At 43.1% G+C, this 20176-nt stretch overlaps 1 protein-coding gene across 2 annotated transcripts in view; it reads right to left on the minus strand.

The window, feature by feature from the left end:
• The window catches only part of LOC140719726 (mediator of RNA polymerase II transcription subunit 30-like), a 29279-nt gene that overhangs the window by 5722 nt on the left and 3381 nt on the right, over positions 1-20176 (minus strand). Inside the window, exons 2-4 of one of the 2 annotated variants that reach the window (XM_073034548.1) lie at positions 19235-19464; positions 8732-8890; positions 3745-3837 (exon numbers count right to left, since the gene is read on the minus strand). In XM_073034548.1, the coding sequence (XP_072890649.1) occupies positions 3745-3837; positions 8732-8890; positions 19235-19447 (465 nt within the window). In that variant the 5' untranslated portion in view covers positions 19448-19464. The remainder of the gene's footprint in view (positions 1-3744; positions 3838-8731; positions 8891-19234; positions 19465-20176) is intronic. The other variant, XM_073034549.1, reaches the window with a different exon arrangement.

A 20176-nucleotide genomic window follows, 5' to 3' on the forward strand; every position in this document is an offset into this window, starting at 1 on the left:
TTGTCTACCTGCATATTGACATCCCCATGAAAGCCCAAAGCCTTCGTCAATGCTGGAGACCAACCGTTGTCTACCTGCATATTGACATCCCCATGAAAGCCCAAAGCCTTCGCCAATGCTGGAGACCAACCGTTGTCTACCTGCATATTGACATCCCCATGAAAGCCCAAAGCCTTCGCCAATGCTGGAGACCAACCATTGTCTACCTGCATATTGACATCCCCATGAAAGCCCAAAGCCTTCGTCAATGCTGGAGACCAACCGTTGTCTACCTGCATATTGACATCCCCATGAAAGCCCAAAGCCTTCGCCAATGCTGGAGACCAACCGTTGTCTACCTGCATATTGACATCCCCATGAAAGCCCAAAGCCTTCGCCAATGCTGGAGACCAACCATTGTCTACCTGCATATTGACATCCCCATGAAAGCTCAAAGCCTTCGTCAATGCTGGAGACCAACCGTTGTCTACCTGCATATTGACATCCCCATGACTTTTGTAACATTGCCCTTTTGGCATGCATTTTCTATCTCCAGTTATAATTTGTAGGCCACATCCTTACTCTTGATTGGAGGTCTGTATACAACTCCTATCAGGGTCTTTTCACCCTTGCAGATCCTTAGCTCTATCCACAATGATTCAACGCCTTCCGACCCTATGTCACCTCTTTCTAATGATTTGATTTCATTTTTTTACCAACAGAGCAATGCTGCCCCCCTGCCTTCCTGCCTGTCCTTTCAATAAACTGTGTATCCTTGAACATTAAGCCCCCAGCTATAATCTTCTTTCAGCCATGATTCAGTGATGCCCACGACATCATACCAACCAGTCTGTAACTGTGCTGCAAGTTCATCGACCTTACTCTGTATACTGCACGCATCGAGACACAACGTCTTCAGTCCGTTTCAATTCTGACTGCCTTTCATGTTGCAGCTCACCCTGTTGACTGCAAGTTTGCCTCTCCTCACTACACATTGCCCCTGTTTGATAACCAGCTACCTCATCTCAAGTACTACTATCCACCTTTCCTACAATACCTCTTGCATTGAAATACAGGCAGCTCCAGACACTAGTCACACCGTGCTCATCCTTCTGATTCCTAACTTCATCTGAAGTCTTACCAACAAGTGCCTCCACAACCTCTCCACTGACTGTTCTGGCATTCTGGTCCCCATCCCCCTGTGCAACTCTAGTTTAAACCCCACTGTGCAGCGTTAACAAACCTTCCCCGTAAGATATTAGTGCCCCTCCAGTTCAGGGGGAAACCAGCCCTTCTGTACAGGTCCCCCCTTCCCTGAAAGAGAGCCCAATGATCTAAAACTCTTATAGCCACATATTAAACTGTATAATCTTCCTAGTTCTGACCTCACTATCACGTGGCATGGGTAGCAGTCCTGAGCAATACCCGGTGCTGGCAGAGTAGTGCCAGGGGGCACACTGTGAGCTTATAGAGGTGGCGTGTAGAGGTTTTGCTGGCTGCTTGCTCTGCAGAACCTACTCTCTCCTGGCATAGTGGGGGCTAGAAAGAGAAAAGCCATCAGGACCATCACAAACAAGAGAAAATCTGCAGATGCTGGAGATCCCAGCAACACACACAAAATGCTGGAGGAACTCAGCAGGCCAGGCAGCACCTGAGGAAGAGAGCGCAGTCGACGCTTCGGGCCGTGACCTTCAGCAGAACTGGAGAAAAAAAGATGGAAGAGTGAAGAGGACCATCACGGAGGCTGCCGAGTGAACCTCCAGATGGCTGTGGATCAAGGGGTGTGACCCATGGACACAAAATGGGGTCTGCTCAACCCTGGCTGGTCGTCTGGGTGAGAGTGTCTGATGCTGAAAGATCTGACACACCCGATAACCCCAGGTAACATCGCTGACGATGTGTCCCAGCACATCCTCGGATGTGTCTCAGCATCTTCTATTCCCAGCTCAACGCAGGGCTGATTATTCATGTATAGAATTATCCACGCATAGAATTTCCTTTGATTATCCGTGCACAGAATTTGGTGGTCAGAAAAGCAGCAAAAAAATATCAAAGGAAGTGGAAGCAAGCTGGAGAGGAGAGTCAGTTTGTCCCAGTGGGAGACAGACATGGAAAGGCTGGCAATTAATTATTCTAGTCTAAAAATATTTTTGCTCTTCAGAAAATGGTTATATAAACAGTGCCTATCACAAACTGAGGACAATCTAAAATGCATTTTGATCACGGAAATGTTACCAAAATGTTTTGCAGGAGATGTAACGTCTAATTAGCTTTTAGTAAGTCTCACAGCCTACAAATTACAATACATTCGACCGTGTGAACTATAAGGCAGATTTTGATGAGGACACAAGCAAAATGGTCCTGCACTTCAAATTATATCACTTTTTTTTAATGGAAGATCCTTCTCATCCGATGGACTGCACAGTGTAATAGAATTTAAGCGCACAGTCTAGGTGAGACGTTATTTAGGAAATGTGTTCAATCAAGCTGTACTGGCTGAGAAATCTTTCCCTCTTCTCCATCCTGCCAGTTGCATACATTTTTAATCTACAAAGTATCTGATACTTCGCAATTTGATCAGACAAGTTCAAATATTTGCTTTATTTTGTGAATTTTGAGCAAGTAAAAAATAACCACATCTAACACGTGCTCATTTACTGCAGACCAAGTTATCTATCTGTACAGACACGTACATATGTACACACTTCCTTTATACATGTACACACATATATACTGTACTGTCCAAAAATCTTAGGCACATATATATAACTATGGTGCCCCCAAGACCTTTGCATTGAACTGCATTTGTCAACGTGGAGTGGGGAGTGAGTTTGTAAATCTGGCAGGAGCAAAGGATGTTGGGAATGGTGAGGTTAGAGAGCCATGGGAGAGGTGTGGTACAGGTGTCTGTGAAAGAGAGCTGGGGCAGAGGGGTGGCGCAGGTGCAGACACACCCAGCCCTGAGACATCAGACAAGGTCATTTGATTCCAAACAATTGGTTTATTGACCATTACAGAATGCCTCTCTCTTGCTTCCCACTTCCTTCACCTTTTCCCAACCATGATTCCCCTCTCCCTGCCCCCTTCCCACTCTCTATCTACAATAGAGACCCATATCAGAATCAGGTTTATTATCACTCATGTATGTCATGAAATTTGTTTTTTTTAAATATGGCTGCAGTACAGTGCAATACATAAAAATACTACAGTACTGTGCAAAAGTCTTAGGCACCCTAGCTATACACACACACGAAAAACTTATTTTACTGTTAATTCATTCCCGTTCCAAGCAACTTATAATAAAAATCAAGTCAGCTGAAGCAACACGTAGCATTAAAGTCACTCCAAGTTATCAGTCAAACCACACAACCATAATCATAGCACGATACTGTGTAAAAGGAAGTTGATGAACTTTGCTGCTGTGATAGATTTTGGCACATTTATCTAATTTATTCTATAGATAAATTCTATAGAATTCCTGTTCCTGTTCTTCTCAGAATCCTCCAACTTTTGTATTTTAATCTATTCATCCAATTTTTCAGTGAATGAACATTTGAACCATCTTTTCTAGTCATGCATTCCAGATCACAACTTACTGTGTAAAATAAACCCTGGGTTGAGCTGGTTCTAATTCTTTGACCTTCCGGACCATGCTTGGGCAATGCTGGATGCCACAATCCCTGTTGGTGGTGATCAACATATTCCTGCAAATGCAACCTAATGTAACAAGGTTCAGATGATTTCTAGGTCAAAATCAAACTCTACCTGAAGGATTTCTTGGTACTCTGTATTTGTCAAACCCCCAACGGCTGGAATATCCGAGGGTCTGAAAGTCTCCTCGCCCACAAATGGTATTAACTGTGGACAGAAAATGACAGCAGAGTTTATAAAATGGAGAACAGATTTAACCAAATAGCCACTCCTGCCTACTCTACATTCATCAGGTACATGGCCAATGTAGATTTATCCAATTTCACTCTGCTTAAAACCCCATAGTCAACAAAAATTGTCTTCAAACTTTATTAGACTGAATCCCAGTATCCACAACCACAAGAGATTCTGCAGATGATGAAAATCCAGAGTAACACACAAAATGCTGAAGGAACTCAACAGGTCAGGTAGCACCTGTGGGGGGAGATGAACAGTCAATGCTTTGGGTCCTGGTTGCATCATGGTCTGCACGGCAACTTGAATGCACGAGAATGCAAGTTACAGTGAGTACTGAATTCAGCCCAATACATCACAGGCACATCGATCCCCACTATCAGAAGCATCTATTTGGAGCACTGTCCCATGACAGTAACATCTATCAAAGATCCCCACCATCTGCCTGTAATTACCACTGGGCAAGAGATACAGAAGCTTTGGGTCTCACACTACTAGGTTCAAGAACATATATACTGCGCTTCACCCATCTATTTATTGAACCAACCCTAATAATTAACCCAATATAGAATACAAACGGTCTCAAGATGGCGCTTATGGAGACTGTTTTAGGCTTCACTCCAATCCTTTTACTTTTTCCTACCTACAAACACCCCCTAATTGACCTGTTTATACCTATTATAAAAGGGTTCATACTTATGAAATCTTTTTCAACTGTTTGAATCATTTTCAACTCGTTAAAATGTCTAAACCACGAGAACCTAAGGAATCGAAACAGACGAAAGAACCGTTAACTTTGGAAGCAATGGCGAAACTTATCGACGAGAGACTTGAAAAACTGGAGAATAAATTAACCCCAAAGCTTTCTGCGCTCGATGAAATTCTAAAGACAGTCGATGCAAAACTTCAATCACTTACACTGGATTCACAACAACAACAAGCAAGAATTTTAGTTCTTGAAGATGCCGCTCGCCAGAGAGATCGCAAAATTGAAACTCTGCAACAACAGCAAGCTTCGACTTCTCAACTGCTGGGTCGTTATAAATCTAAAATCACTGATCTTGAAAATCGGTCTCGAAGACAAAATCTCTGGATAATTGGGCTTCCGGAAAATTTTGAGAACGGTGATCTGACTGTATTTTTCTCTAAATTTTTAATGGACGTCTTCGGCTCAGAAGTACTGGATACCCCTCCAATAATCAACTGTGCAAATTGCATTTCTCGTTTTCAACCAGCTTCAGGTACAAATCAGCTCCAGTGATCATTAATCACTGGATCCGCTCCAGTGATCCTCCGGATTCATTACCCTCATACCAAAGAACGTTTGATTCGGGCTGCCCGGAAAAAGGGTATGATCAGCTTTCAAAATTATAAATTTCGTATTCTGGAAGGCTATAGTCCTGAAGTTTCAAGTTTTAAGGGCAAGAATGGCTTTATATGTCGGAAATTCATCAGAAAGGCTACAAACAAGCGCTGTTATTTCCAGCGCAATTGAGAGTTACTCTCCAAGATGGGACTCACCAGCCGTTCAAATCTCCAGCGGATACTCAAAGATTCCTTGAAGAATAGTACTTTTTTTACTACGAGTTGACTAATGTCAATTAGAGATCTATTCCTGCTATTTCGTCCTTGCTAGCTCAGTTTAGTAGCTTTTCTGGTTACAAACTGAATTTTAATAAGAGTGAATTATTTCCATTAAATATGCAAGTTCCAATTTATAAACACTTACCATTTAAAGTTGTCACAGATCATTTTACTTATTTGGGTATTAAAATTACCAAGAAACATAAGGATTTGTTTAAAGTTAATTTTTTACCTTTAATTGACCAAATTAAGCAACTTGTTACCAGGTGGTCCCCATTATCTTTGTCATTGGTTGGTCGAATTAATGCTATTAAGATGATAGTGTTACCCAAAATTTTATATTTATTCCAAGCACTACCAATTTTTATTCCTAAATCTTTTTTTGATATTATTGATTCTAAAATATCTTCGTATCTGTGGCAGAATAAAAATCCTAGACTAAGCAAAAAATATTTACAGAAGCCTAAGAAGGAGGGTGGTTTGGCTTTGCCAAACCTGAGATTTTACTATTGGGCAGTCAATATTCGATATTTAATATTTTGGACACAAGAATCGATTATAGCATCTTGCCCACAATGGGTAAATTTGGAATGTAAATCTGTACAAGACTTTTCACTGTTTTCAATTTTAGGATCTTCACTTCCTTTTTCTTTATCTAAATTGAATAAACAAATAACTAATCCCATAGTTAAATATACATTGCGAATATGGTTTCAATTTCGTAAATTTTTTGGCTTGAATAAGTTTATTTTATCAAGCCCTATTATATCTAACTTTTTTTTTCGACCCTCTTTTATGGATCAAGCCTTTGTATTATGGAAAACAAAAGGTATAAAATGTTTTTGTGATCTATTTTTAGATAACAGTTTTAGTCCTTTGTACAGCTATCTAATAAATATAATTTACCTAAAACACATTTTTTTTAGATATTTGCAAGTTAGAAATTTCTTGAATAATATGTTACAGTCTTTTCTGAAATTATGTCCAATGGACATCACGGAAATTTTTTTAGCTCTGAATCCTTGCCAGAAGGGTTTAGTAGCCGCCATTTATAATATGATCATGAAAATGCAGCCAGAAGTATCAGAAAAAAATCAAGAAGGAATGGGAAAAAGAACTTCATTGTCTTGTACCCACTGAGCAGTGGGAGAAAATTTTACAATTAGTCAATTCCTCTTCTATTTGTGCTAAACATGCCCTAATACAATTTAAGGTTGTACATAGGGCTCACATGTCCAAGGATAAACTTGCTCGATTTTACTCTCATGTTAATCCAACCTGTGACAGATGTCATTCTGAAGTAGCTTCATTGACCCACGTTTTAAACACGAGGAAATCTGCAGATGCTGGAAATTCAAACAGCAACACACACAAAATGCTGGTGGAACACAGCAGGCCAGGCAGCATCTATAGTGAGAAGCGTTTCTCACTATAGATGCTGCCTGGCCTGCTGTGTTCCACCAGCATTTTGTATGTGTTGTTGTTTTGTTCTTGCCCTTGTTTGCAAAATTATTGGAAAGATATTTTCGGTATTATTTCAACAGTTCTGAATATCAAATTGCAACCGCATCCTATTACTGCAATTTTTGGTTTACCAATGATGGATAATATTTGTTTATCCCCCTCAGCTCGACAGATGATTGCATTTGTTACATTAATGGCTAGAAGATCTATCCTATTGAACTGGAAAGAAATTAATCCTCCAACTATATTTCAGTGGTTTACTCATACTATCTCTTGTTTGAGCTTAGAAAAAATTAGAAGTGTTGTCTTTGATTCTTCAGTTAAATTTGAAGAAACTTGGAGACCATTTATCCAACATTTTCATATCAGTTAAACTGACTTTTCCTAAACCCTGCTTCTATTATCCTTAATTATTTGGATGGAGGTGCGGAGTTATTGACGCTACTGTGTATATTTGACATAATGCAATGGCCCATGTTGGTTAGGTTTTTTTTTCCTTTTCTTCTTTTTTGGGATTTTTCTTCTTTTTTTACTCCTTTTTTGTAATTACTATGAGTTTGGGAGGTTATTAGATATGGACTATCATCTATATGAATGTATACTTAACCTATTAATTATGTACTTTCAAACTCTCTGTATTCATGTTTCATTTATGTTTAAAATTAATAAAAAGATTTAAAAAGAAAGAAAAGAATACAAACAACTTTGCACAGTGTTCCTTTCAGTTAGTCCTGACGAAGGGTCTCGGCCCAAAACGTTGACAGTGCCTCTCCTTATAGATGCTGCCTGGCCTGCTGTGTTCCACCAGCATTTTATGTGTGTTGTTTTTGTTCCAGTTGTTCTTTCTTGTATTATTTTATGTAGAGTTGTACAGTCATAGAAAGGTACAGCATTGAAACAGGCCCTTTAGCACATCTAGTCTATGCTAAACCATTTAAACTGCCTATACCCATCAACCTGCACCGGGATCAATGCCCTCATACCGCATGTGCATATCCAAACTTTTTTTAAAGGTTGAAATCGGGCTCACATGCACCACTGGTGCTGGCAGATCATTCCACACTCTCACCAGCCTCTGAGTGAAGAAGTTCCCCTCCTGTTCCCCTTAAACTTTCCACCTTTAATGTAGCTCAATGAAGCGATCCCCCAGTTTATGTCCGGTCTTATTTACGTGGCTCTAATTCTAATGACGTGGTTTACTCTATCCCTGTAATTAAATCACATAATCACTTTAAATGTCTCAGACAGATTACAGTTTGGAGAAATATCCCCATAATACAAACGTTTGCCCCGATATCATTCTGATGTGCATGTTTTCCACTGTTTGGATACAAGTGTGATGCCAAGGCCATCGCTTATCACCCTCCCCTTCTTGTCCTCAGTTGGAGTGACTTGCTATGTTATTTTGAAGGAGGACCACGTTGTCTCAGCCTGGAGTCATTCAGGACCAAACAGGGAAGCAAATTATCTTCTCTAATAAGTTCTAAATGAACCAATTTTTTTTTTTTTAATAACAATTTTGTGGTCCTATTATCATCATCACTGATACTAACATCCATCTCACCGAATTAATCAAATTTAAACTCCTGAGCTACAGTGGTGGGACTTGAACTTGCAAGATCTTTACCATTTTATTGGTTAACTCAAATACCCTCACTTCCTTGCAAGTCCATATATTATTGCAGAGGTCCGACTGCCCAAACAAGCCCCAAATTCAGTATCGCATTAAAGGAGAGGTGCAGGCTCATGCTAGAATTGTTTCAGACGTTGTCAGCGAAGTGCTTCACTGAAAGCCAGTCAGAAGAAAGTCTGCAATTACCTCCGTTATGGAGACATCCGACACGCCACACATCTCCCCGCACTTATCGTACAACAGCCGAAGTTTCTTGAAGAGCAGGGTGAGCTGGCGTAGGTGCTCCTGCAGTTTGTTGTAGCGCTCCTGGTATACCACGTGATTCTGAGTCACGCCATTTGGAAGCTGCAATGGAAACAAGGAAGGGATACAGATTGGGCAGTTGAAGATACAAAGAAATAACCATGAATTTCCCCACAGTCCCTTTCACCCACAAGCTCCTCATTACTCCCTCCCTCTCCTATTCCCCCCCCCCCCACCCCCATTCCCAACAGAGTACCACAATCTCTCGCTTGTGCTTGGAGGAAAGGTAGGTGCAGTAAGGATGAAAAACATCAGTTAATTGGCTAACTATGATTATTGGCACAGAGTAGGTTAACAAGGATTTGAAGAGATTCTATTAAAGATTAGCTTTGTCACATGTACATCAAAACATACCGGGAAATGCATCTTTTTTACAACAAGCAGAATGCCAGAAATGCAGGAGTGTCAGGGCACAGAAGTGAGTGTCATGATATTACGAGGGAGAAGGTGCTTGGGAAGCTGAAAGGTCTGAAGGTGGGTAAGTAGCGAAACCAGATGGACTATACTCTGGGTTCTGAAAGAGATGGTTGAAGAGGTTGTGGAGACACTAGTAATGATCTTTTAAGAATCACAACACCCTGCAATGATTCTGGGGGACTGGAAAATTGCAAATGTCACTCCACTCTTTAAGAAGGGAGCAAGGCAAAAGAAAGGAAATTATTTATAGGCCGGTTCGCCTGATTTCAATGGTTGGGAAGATATTGAAGTCCATTACGAAGGATGAAGTTTCAGGGTACTTGACGGTACATGATAAAATAGGCCAAAGTCAGCATGGTTTCCTTCAGCAGAAATCATGCCTGACGAATCTATAGGCATTTTTTGAGGAGAGAGCAGGCAGGATAGACAGTCCATTATTTGGATTTACGGAAGGCATTTGACAAGGTATCAATATGAGGCTGAGTAACAAGATAAGAGCCCATGCTTTTGCAGGTAAAGTACTAACATGGATTGAAGATTGACTGACTGGCACGAGAGAAAGAGTGGGAATAAAAGGGGGCCTTTTCTGGTTGGCTGCCAGTGACTAGTGGTGTTCCACAGGGACTGATTCAATATTAATGATTTGGATAAAGGAATTGCGGCCAAGTTTGTGGACGATATTAAGATAGGTGGAGGGGCAGGTTGTGTTGAAGAAGGGGGTGTCGCAGCAGGACTTCGATTTGGAGAATGGACTAAGAAGTGGCAGATGGAATATAGTGTAGGGAGGTGCATGGGCATGCACTTTGGCAGAAGGAATAAAGGCAAGAATTATTTTCTAAGTGGGGAGAAGAATGAAAAATCAGACGTACAAAGGGCTTGGGAGTGCTCGTGTAGGATTCGCTAAAGGTTAACTAGGAGATTGAATCAGTGGTAAGGAAGGTAAGTGCAGTCTTTGCATTCATTTTGAGAGGGCTAGAATACAAAAGCAAATATGTAACGCTGAGGCTCCATAAGTCATTGGTCAGGTCACTCTTGTACTATTATGAGCAGTTTTGGGCCACTTGTCTGAGAAAAAATGTACTGCCATTGGAGAGGGTCCGGAGAAGGTTCACCAGAACAATTCTTGGAATGAGAGAGTTAACGTATAAAGCATGTTTGATGACTCTGAGCCTGAGAATGAGGGGGGTTCTCATTGAAACCTATCGAATATTGAAAGGCCTAAATAGAGTGGATGTGGGGTGGAAGTTTCCCAAGGTGTGGGAGTCTGGGATAAAGACCAGAGGCACAGCCTCAGAATAGGTCTTTCCTTTAGGACAGAGATGAGAAAACTTTCTTTAGCCAGAGGGTAGTGTATCTGTGGAATTCATTACCACAGACCTCTGCGCAGGCCTAGTCACTGGTTATCCACTGGTCACTAGTCAGTGGAAGTTGATAGTCTCTTGATTAATCAGACATCAAAGGTTATGGGGAGAAGGCAAGAGAATGGGGTTGAGAGGGATAATAAATCAGCCATGATGGAATGGTGGAGCAGGCGTGATGGGCCAAATTCTGCCCCAATGTCAGATGGCAGGGGTTCCCAACCTTTTTTATGCCACTGACAATACCATTAAGCAAGGGTCCGTGGACCCAGGTTGGGACTTACAGTTTTGTGTTAATGACCTGCACAGTCCAGGAATTTGGCTGGGGACAGCCCACAACTCCAGCACCAATATGGCATGTTCACAACTCACTCATCCAAAATGAATGTCTCTGAGATGCGGGTGGAAACCCGAGCACCCAGAGGAAACCACACAGTCATGGAGAAAACACACTGGCTATGTGAGAGAGAGATACAAGTGCAAAGGAAGAAAAACAAGATTGAAATCCATCAGCAGGTACTCGTAGCACGTTCAAGGTTCGGTAGTGTAGGTATATTGTTGTTCTACCAGTCACTGAGGTTCCAGTGAAATGGAATTCTATGTTATCAACCCCCCCAACTCTGAACTCTGATGCCCTGTAGGGGTGTGTACTGAGCCCACTTCCTTACTCTTGCTTCACCTATGACTACACTCATCCTCCTGCTGCAGACTCAATCATCGAATTTGCAGAAGGCACAATTGTGATTGGCCAATAATGAATCTGCATATAGAGAGGAGGTGCTGAAACTGTCCAATAGGTTGTGGTTCCTGCACCAGTCACACAACATCATGAAGACAAAGATAACTGATTTCAGAAAGGCACGAGGTCCTGAACAAGCCCCACTATTTATAAACGGTGAGGTCGCAGAGAGGGTCTCCAGCTTCAGGTTTTTGGGATGAATATCACTGAGGAGCTTTGTTGGTCTGTCAACACAATTTGATAGTAGGGAAGGCACAACAGTGACTGTACTACCTGAAATGCTTACGGAGAGATAATGTGCCCCAAAAATCACTGGCCAACTTAATATCGATGTGCGATAAAGAGCATACTGACATACGGAATGACAATGTGGGACTCTACTCCAGCAAGGCAGATCACAAAGCACTCCAACGGGTGAATAGGACAGCTCGGCACACCATTGGGACTCAACTACTGACCTGGAGACAACCTATAAGCCTCGATGCCTGAGGCACATTGATAACATCATTAAAGACCCATCCCATCCCGGACACCGTCTGTTCAGTCTCCTGCCATCTGGTAGGACATACAGAAACAACTTAGCCAAGACAGTAAGACTGAAAAAGTTTCTTCCAGAGGGCTGCTGTGCAGCTGAATAATGCTACAGATTGGCTTTTCGGTGTCGTCCGTTACAGGGTGTTATCATTCCTTTTAATTAAGCCGTACCTCATGCATTGTAAATATCTGTTTTGCACGGACTGGAGAAGCACCACAATCTCGTTGTCTCGAGCAATGACAATAAAGTTCTGTTCTATTCTTTAACCTTATTTGTACGTGACTCTGGAGAAATGTCTAGCTGCGACAGGCTAGAGGGCAAACAGTTAAAAGAGTCAACAGGAAGGAAATTGGGGCAGTGAAGATGTTGAACGTGCAAGGGATGGCAAAGAGATTTATTTTAACATAGTAACTTGCAGTGATCAGCAAGGCACTGCTTGAGAAGATCGAGGAAAGTAATTCAATAGTAACAATCAAATGAGAATTAATTATAGATGTAAAGGAGAAGTGTTGGGGAGATCAGGGCAAATGGAACTAATTTGATGGCTTTTTCAGAGGCCCAGCACTGACAGAGTGGTTTGTTGCAAGAGTCACATATTAGTGATTTCTTTTATATTAGATCTTGGAGCAATTTTCTTGCTTTGAAGATTTTTCTGTACAAGGAATAAAAGCAAATGTCATTTCAACATCACTTTTTAATTAAATCACTTCGCAGGTGCTAAAGGGATTGGTTACATCTGACTGGTTTAATCACAGGATGTTTAACTGGGACACTGCACTGGAAATGAAAAATCAAGAACAGAGCCGTCAGAATGATGGGGAACACACAAAACGCTGGAGGACCGAGACAAGTCAGGCAGCATCCATGCAGGGGACTAAATAGTCGAGAGGTTATGCTGCAACTTTATGGGGCTCTGGTTAGGACACATCTGGAGTACTGCACACAGTTCTGATCGCCCCGCTATAGCAGGGGTGCTGAGGCTTTGGAGAGGGTGCAGACGAGGTTTACCAGGATGCTGCCTGGTTTAGAGGACACGTGCTACCACGAGAGGCCGGATAAACTTGGGTTGCTTTCTCTGGAGGCTGACGGGAGATCTGATAGACGTTTATGAGATACAGACAGAGTGGACAGAGAGTATCTGTTCCCCAGAGTTGAAAGGTCTTATACCAGAGGGCATGGACTGAAGGTGAGAGGGGGTAGGTTCAAAGGAGATGTGAGGGGCAAGTTTGTTTACTCAGAGCTGTGGATGCCTGGTATGTGCTGCCCGGTAAGATGGTAAAGGCAAATACATTAGAGGCTTTTAAGGGACATTTGGGGGGGGGGGGGGGCACACAGATGTAAGGAAGATGGAGGGATATGGGCAGTGCAGGAAGGAGGAATTAGTGTTTTTAATTTGCTTTCTTGCTGGTTCGGCACAACACTGTGGGCTGAATGGCCTGTTCCTGTGCTGTACGGTTCTCTGATCAGTAAACTTTTTATTGATATGCTTTTCCCAGTCACAGGAAGGCGAGGCAAGTTATATTCTCCCCTAACGGACGAGAATCTGCCAGCTACTACATGTGCAGAGTGTCCTAGACTATCAGGGAAAAGTAATCCGAGATTCCTTTGCACAACTCCAATAAAAACAACAGCCTTCTGCAACGGGGAGAAGGCTTGTTCTGGAGTACTGTGTCCTGGCCTCTCAGTGTCTGACAAAAAGAAAATCAACCCAATTTTCCAACCGTAACTCAGTTTGTTTTTATGAAGATCAGCTGTACTTGTCACGTGTACAGTGACATGCATCGATTGCGTCAGTGCACATCACCACACTCACAACTTCCTCCCCGGGGGTCTTCGGAACGTCCGTGAAACTCTCTGGTTCTGTCGGCTGCGTAAGTCTGGGGGAGACGATCTCCGACCCTGCCAAACGTGTGAGATTGAGACACGAGCCCCACCCCGAAATGCCGCGGGATTCGTTACCGTTACAAATCAGTGCCACGAAATAGCAAACAGCACACCTCACACAATTAAAAGATCTGGCTTTACAGTTCTTAATATGACTAAGGGTTAGTACAGAAAGAATAAAAAGGGCCCATTTTAATGAAATAGTCCAGTTGGGGCTCAGGGTTTCCCCGTCACCGATCCTTCATCGAACACCCCGGGCTTCACGGCATCATGGCCCCGCTCCAGTCGAGTCCTACGGCCTCCTCCCTCTTCACCTCCCCTCGAACAAAAGTGCCAAGCCCAGCCTCAGTGCCCCTCGCCAGAGAAACCTCCCCTTCGGTCTGACCATCCTAACTGGATGGCCCACAATTCTCATCTTCAACTGTGACTCAAACAAGCAGCTGGCAGCAGCATAACGGTGAAAGATATGAACCAGGGCGTTACACGTGGGAGGAAACCAGAGCACCCGGAGGAAAGGCACGCGGTCCCAGGGAGAACCTGCAAACTCCTTAAAGACTGTGGCGGGAACTGAACCATTGAGCCCAGATCGTCGGCGCTGTGGAGCTAACCAATACACGACTGTGCTGTGGACTTCGTCTAATAAAATCTTCCCACACACACCAACTTTATCTTCAGAATAATTTTCAATGTTATTGGTCAAGGTACTGCCAATTCTGATTTAATTAGTTACATTAGATCGTGCTTTGCTCACACAGCCTTCCCGAAACCATGCTGCTTCCGAAGACAGACGCGGGAGTATTCACAAAGACCTCTGAGCACGGTAGTGTCAAGCACAGGCGCCAGGGTAGATCAGTGGTGAGCGTGAAGCTATCACTGCTCACCGCATCGGAGTTCAGAGGTCGATCCGGACATCATCCGTAAGGAGCCTGTATGCCTCCCCGTGTCTGCGTGGGCATTCTCCGGGTGTCTGCTTTCCTCCCACAGTCCAAAGACGTACCAGTTAGTGAGTTAATTGATCGTTGTAAGTTGCCCTGTGGTTAGACCAGGGTGACCTCAGGATCATTCCAGGCTACAGTTGCTGCCTGTTCCATACATGTGAACTGTTAATCTCACAGATCCATGGTCTCTCGAGACACACACAATCTCCCTCATTATGGTCCTTGCACCTTATTCACAAATAAATGACATATGTAAAATATAAACATATAAAGTTATGAATGGGGTAGATAAGAGAGGCAGGAAGGTTGTTTCCACTGGTCGGCGAGACTGGAACTAGGGGACGTAGCCTCAAGATTCCAGGGAGGAGATTTAGGTTAAGGTTTTCCTCTTCCACAAGGAAACACGTTTCTGGGAAACCTGCACTTGAAGAGAGTGCAGAGACGATTTACTAGGATGTTACCTGGGTTTCAGCACTTAAGTTACAGAGAAAGGTTGAACAAGTTAGGTCTCTATTCATTGGAGCGTAGAAGGTTGAGGGGGGATTTGATCGAGGTATTTAAAATTTTGAGAGGGATAGATAGAGTTGACGTGAATAGGCTGTTTCCATTGAGAGTAGGGGAGATTCAAACGAGAGGACATGATTTGAGAGTTAGGGGGCAAAAGTTTAAGGGAAACACGAGGGGGTATTTCTTTACTCAGAGAGTGATAGCTGTGTGGAATGAGCTTCCTGTAGAAGTAGTAGAGGCCAGTTCAGTTGTGTCATTTAAGGTAAAATTGGATAGGTATATGGACAGGAAAGGAGTGGAGGGTTATGGGCTGAGTGCGGATAGGTGGGACTAGGTGAGATTAAGAGTTCGGCACAGACTAGGAGGGCCGAGATGGCCTGTTTCCGTGCTGTGGTTGTTATATGGTTTATATATGAAGATTATGATCTGCAGATGTCGGGATCTGAAGCAACCCACAAGGTGCTGAAGTAACTGTGTAGGTCAGTTCAGGAATATTTCCCATTCCCCTCCACAGATGCTGCCTGATCTGCTGAGTTCCTCCAGCACTTTGCATTGAGACCTGCCCGGAGAATTTTAAAAGAGTGTTTGGGGAACATACAAAGCTGCTCTAAAGGACTTTTCAAATTACCTCAATGAAAGGTGGTTACGTTAATCAAACCATGATCTGTATTCTGCAGGAAGCCAACCTCTCACATCAGACCCATCAGGCTGATATATGGTGCAGCCCAGAAATATCCGCATTACAACTGAAAGGGAGGACGAGGCGCAGAGGCAGCAATGGGCCTCCCAGGACCTTCTCCTCTTCTGTTTCTGTCTTGATCCAGCTCCTTAGCCAATGCACGTCAAGGATCACCACAGAGGTGGGAAGAGGGGCACGACGAACTGAAGGGCGGACAGGCAGACACAAACCTGAACTTAAAATCCCACTCCCCAAAGAACTAGTTACCACAGAAGCAAGACTGTGGAACTCCACTTCTCTTTCCAAGCCAGGGCAGTTGATAAGCATTATCCAGTAACGAGCCCAGTGGGCAATTTATACTCAACACAGCAACTTCTTAAAAATCATAACACAGTTAAGACAACAATCCCATTTTAGCGAGGCCAATTGTTATTATCTTAACAACTACGGAACTCAAATTGTGGTGAAAGGTAGTGGATATGGCCCAGCATATCATGGGCCAAGCCCTCCTGGCCATTGTGCATATCTACATGAAATGCTGCTGAAGTCCATCAGAGGTCCTGACCACCCTGACCATGCTCTCTTCTCACTGCTGCCATCAGGTAGAAGGTACAAGACCTCAGGACTCGCACCACCAGGTTCAAGAACAGTCACAACTGTCAGGCTCTTGATTAAAAAGGGATAACTACACTTGATTGGCCCATCATTAAAACGTTCCTACATCCAGCGATCTCACTTTAAGGACTCTTTATCTCAGTATCTCACGTTCTTGTTATTTATTTCCACTTGCATTTGCACAGTTTGTTGCCTTCTGCACTCTGGTTGATCTTTCCTCGATCCTGTTATAGTTACTATGTATAGATTTGCTGATTATACACCCACGGGAAAGGGAATCCCAGAGTTGCATAATAAAATTTTCTTTGAACTTTGAATTGACTTCCCTCAGACTAGTTCATTTTTCTGCAAAAGTTTTAGAAATCCTGCCTACTTATCCAGAATTCAAATTTTCAAGTTGTTGTCCTCCACTCGTGTGCAAGGAATACTGCTTCAAATTTAAAAATAAACGTCTCAGGTCTCTTGAAAATGAATGCTGAAACCTAGTGCCAAAGGCAAGCGAGATTGTTCACAAACAACGGTGCCATCTGCTGGTTAATGAGTCGCATTGCAACTCCTAAGGATATGAGTGACTGAACTAAAAGAGCTGACCGTAGCCTCAGACTGAATACGGTTTTTTTGAACCGGACTTAACCCAAACAACACTATAAATATGAATCATAGACACGTGACTGCAAGAAACTGTAGAGTTGTTCAGTGTATCACATGACCCATCCTCCCCCTCTAGGCATTCGGTCTACCTCAGTCCAGCATCACAGACGCTGCCTGACCAGCTGAGATCTTCCAGCAGCTGGGTTGTTTTTTGTTGCCGATTTCCTGTGGTTTGAACTAGAACCAGTCTCAGTGTTCCAGGCAAGATAATTAGGGCTCAAATGTTTGAAATTTCCTCATTCAGAAAGGGTGGAGAATCTCTGGAACTCTCCACCAGAGGGCTGTAGAAGTCAATTTGTTGAATTTATTGAAGGCGATAGATTCCAAGACACAGAATGCATTGAGCATTGGGGGAAACAGAAACAGGAATCTGTTGTTCATAGAGGGGACTGGCCATCAACACATGGAATAGATGAAAAAGCACAAAGTGCTGAATATTCAATTCATGCACCTACCACAAACGGCACGTCAGACAGCATTAAAACAGGAACATGGTCACTTTCACAGGAGGGGAGCACACCAGACAGGGAGGAGTCGAAACAGCAAATTCCCTCCAAGTCAAAGCAACAAAAGGTACAGGCGCCAAAAGTGAAAGCTGTTTTTGAAAAAGACAACTTTGTCCGGGGATGCTGCTGAAAAACAAGTTAAAATCCCACCACAGCAATCGGAACTCACTTCATCGTCAGTCCAGAAGGGGCCGCAGCTCAGAAACTAATTTACTCATAGCCATAAATTCAGGCTTGTTCCTTTCTTCAGCCCGATTACTTCATCTGCCAATTCTCTCTCCTGCACTTGGCCTAGTTTCCCCTCCAGTCCAGGGGTTCCCAAACATTCTTTATGCCATGGACCAATACCACTGGACCCCATTTTGGGAACCCCTGCCCAAATCAAGCCCCACCATTTGCTAGATATTTATTCTCATCTTTCAGTGAGAAAGGTAATGCCCAAAACTCTGTTGCCTTTATTAGTGATCATCTCAGAAGTAGAAAAACCTCTGCATCTAGCCTATCAGATCCTTTCATAACTTTTTTTTTACAAGTTATACTCCAACATTCCTGCATTTCCAGAAAGGAGTTCCACCTTGTTCAGGTTTTATATATCGGTGTGCTGTGACGCACTGAAGTTCAAGTTCAGGTTTATTGTCATTGGACCGTACGTGTATTGCCAAACGAAACAACATTCCTCTGGACCCAGGTACGTAACACAAAACATATAATTCACACACGTAACACATAAGGTAATGTTACCACTAATAAATTAACAAATAATCAGGTGTATGTGTGACACAATTTAAGAAGTAAACAGTATGACGCTACTGGGGCCTCATACGTGATGAGACCTGGGTGGTGACAGGGAGTTCTGTAGTCTTACAGCCTGGGGGGGAAGAAGGTGTTTCCCATCCTCCCCTCCCTTTTATACTTCATGTATCTGAAGAAACTTTTGGTATCCTCTGGAATATTATTGGCTTGCTTATTCTCGTATTCCATCTTTACCTTACGATTTACTTTTTAAGTTGCCTTCTGTGTCATTTGAAAACTTCCCACAAGTTTTTGAAAAATAAATCATAAGCACATATTTTGGGTTTGATATGGAAAGTTCTTCCCTCATTTTGAGCAGCATGAAGTTGAGGTGGATGGGAACAGACCGTGGCTAGTTGCCCGGAGGACTAGATAGATAGATAGATAGATACTTTATTCATCCCCATGGGGAAGTTCAACTTTTTTCCAATGTCCCATACACTTGTTGTAGCAAAACTAATTACATACAATACTTAACTCAGTAAAAAATATGATATCCATCTAAATCACTATCTCAAAAAGCATTAATAATAGCTTTTAAAAAGTTCTTAAGTCCTGGCAGTTGAATTGTAAAGCCTAATGGCATTGGGGAGTATTGACCTCTTCATCCTGTCTGAGGAGCATTGCATCGATAGTAACCTGTCGTTGAAACTGCTTCTCTGTCTCTGGATGGTACTATGTAGAGGATGTTCAGAGTTATCTGTTACCTAGTTACCTGTGTTGCCCGGAGGACTAGTTACCTGTGTTGCCCGGAGGACTAGTTACCTGTGTTGCCCGGAGCATATGAAAGATGTCCATGGTACGCGCCACAATGTCCTGGACAGTTTCCTGGCCGACCTTGCAGAGGGTGACACACATGATCTCACGAAGAGCACTCTGTGGCTGCTGTGGAGGGGTCGGTGCAGAAGCATGGACAGGGGCCACGGGTTGCGAATGGAGGCCAGGGATCCTAGGCCCTCCCCCTGGGAGTGTTGTCATTATCTGTCAAGGCAAATCTGTAGATCAGAGGGAGGGGGTGACAAAGGATTAGCAAAACAGCTCTTAGTTTAGAAACAATTAAAGTGTTCAGAAAGATAAAGAGATTTTATACTAAAAAGGTGCAGGATCTTAAAATGTGATCCAGCCCATTCATTGAAGAATTAGGCCATTCAGCCCATCGAGCCTGCTCCATCATTCCATCATGGCTGATTTATTATCCCTCTCAACCCCATTCAACTGCCTTCCTCTGTAACCTTTGACACCCTGACTAATCAAGAACTTATCAACCTCCACTTGTCCTCCACAGCTGTCAGTGGCACCGAATTCCACAGACTCTGTCTAAAGATATTCCTCCTCAACTCTGTCTTAAAGGAACATCCTTGTATTCTGAGGCTGTGCCCTCTGGTCCTGGACTCTCCCACTCTAGCCAAGCACAAAGGTGGAATGGGAGCGGCTGCATCTAGGAAATTTCCCACCGAACAAAGAACAACTCAATAAACTGCAACCCATAAGGTGCAGCATCAAACTGAAATGGGGAAAAAATACCCCCCCCCCCCTGCAGTTTCCTGCAAAGCTGTTGATGTTTTCAAGGAACACACACAAAATGCTGGTGGAACAGAGCAAGCCAGGCAGCACCTATAGGGAGAAGCGCTGTCGACGTTTTGGGCCGAGACCCTTCGTCAGGACCAATGTTTTCAAGGCATTACCAAATTATCAGTGCAGGCAGTA

The sequence above is a fragment of the Hemitrygon akajei genome, chromosome 32 (assembly GCF_048418815.1).
Source record: "Hemitrygon akajei chromosome 32, sHemAka1.3, whole genome shotgun sequence".
Taxonomy (NCBI): Eukaryota; Metazoa; Chordata; class Chondrichthyes; order Myliobatiformes; family Dasyatidae; genus Hemitrygon; species Hemitrygon akajei.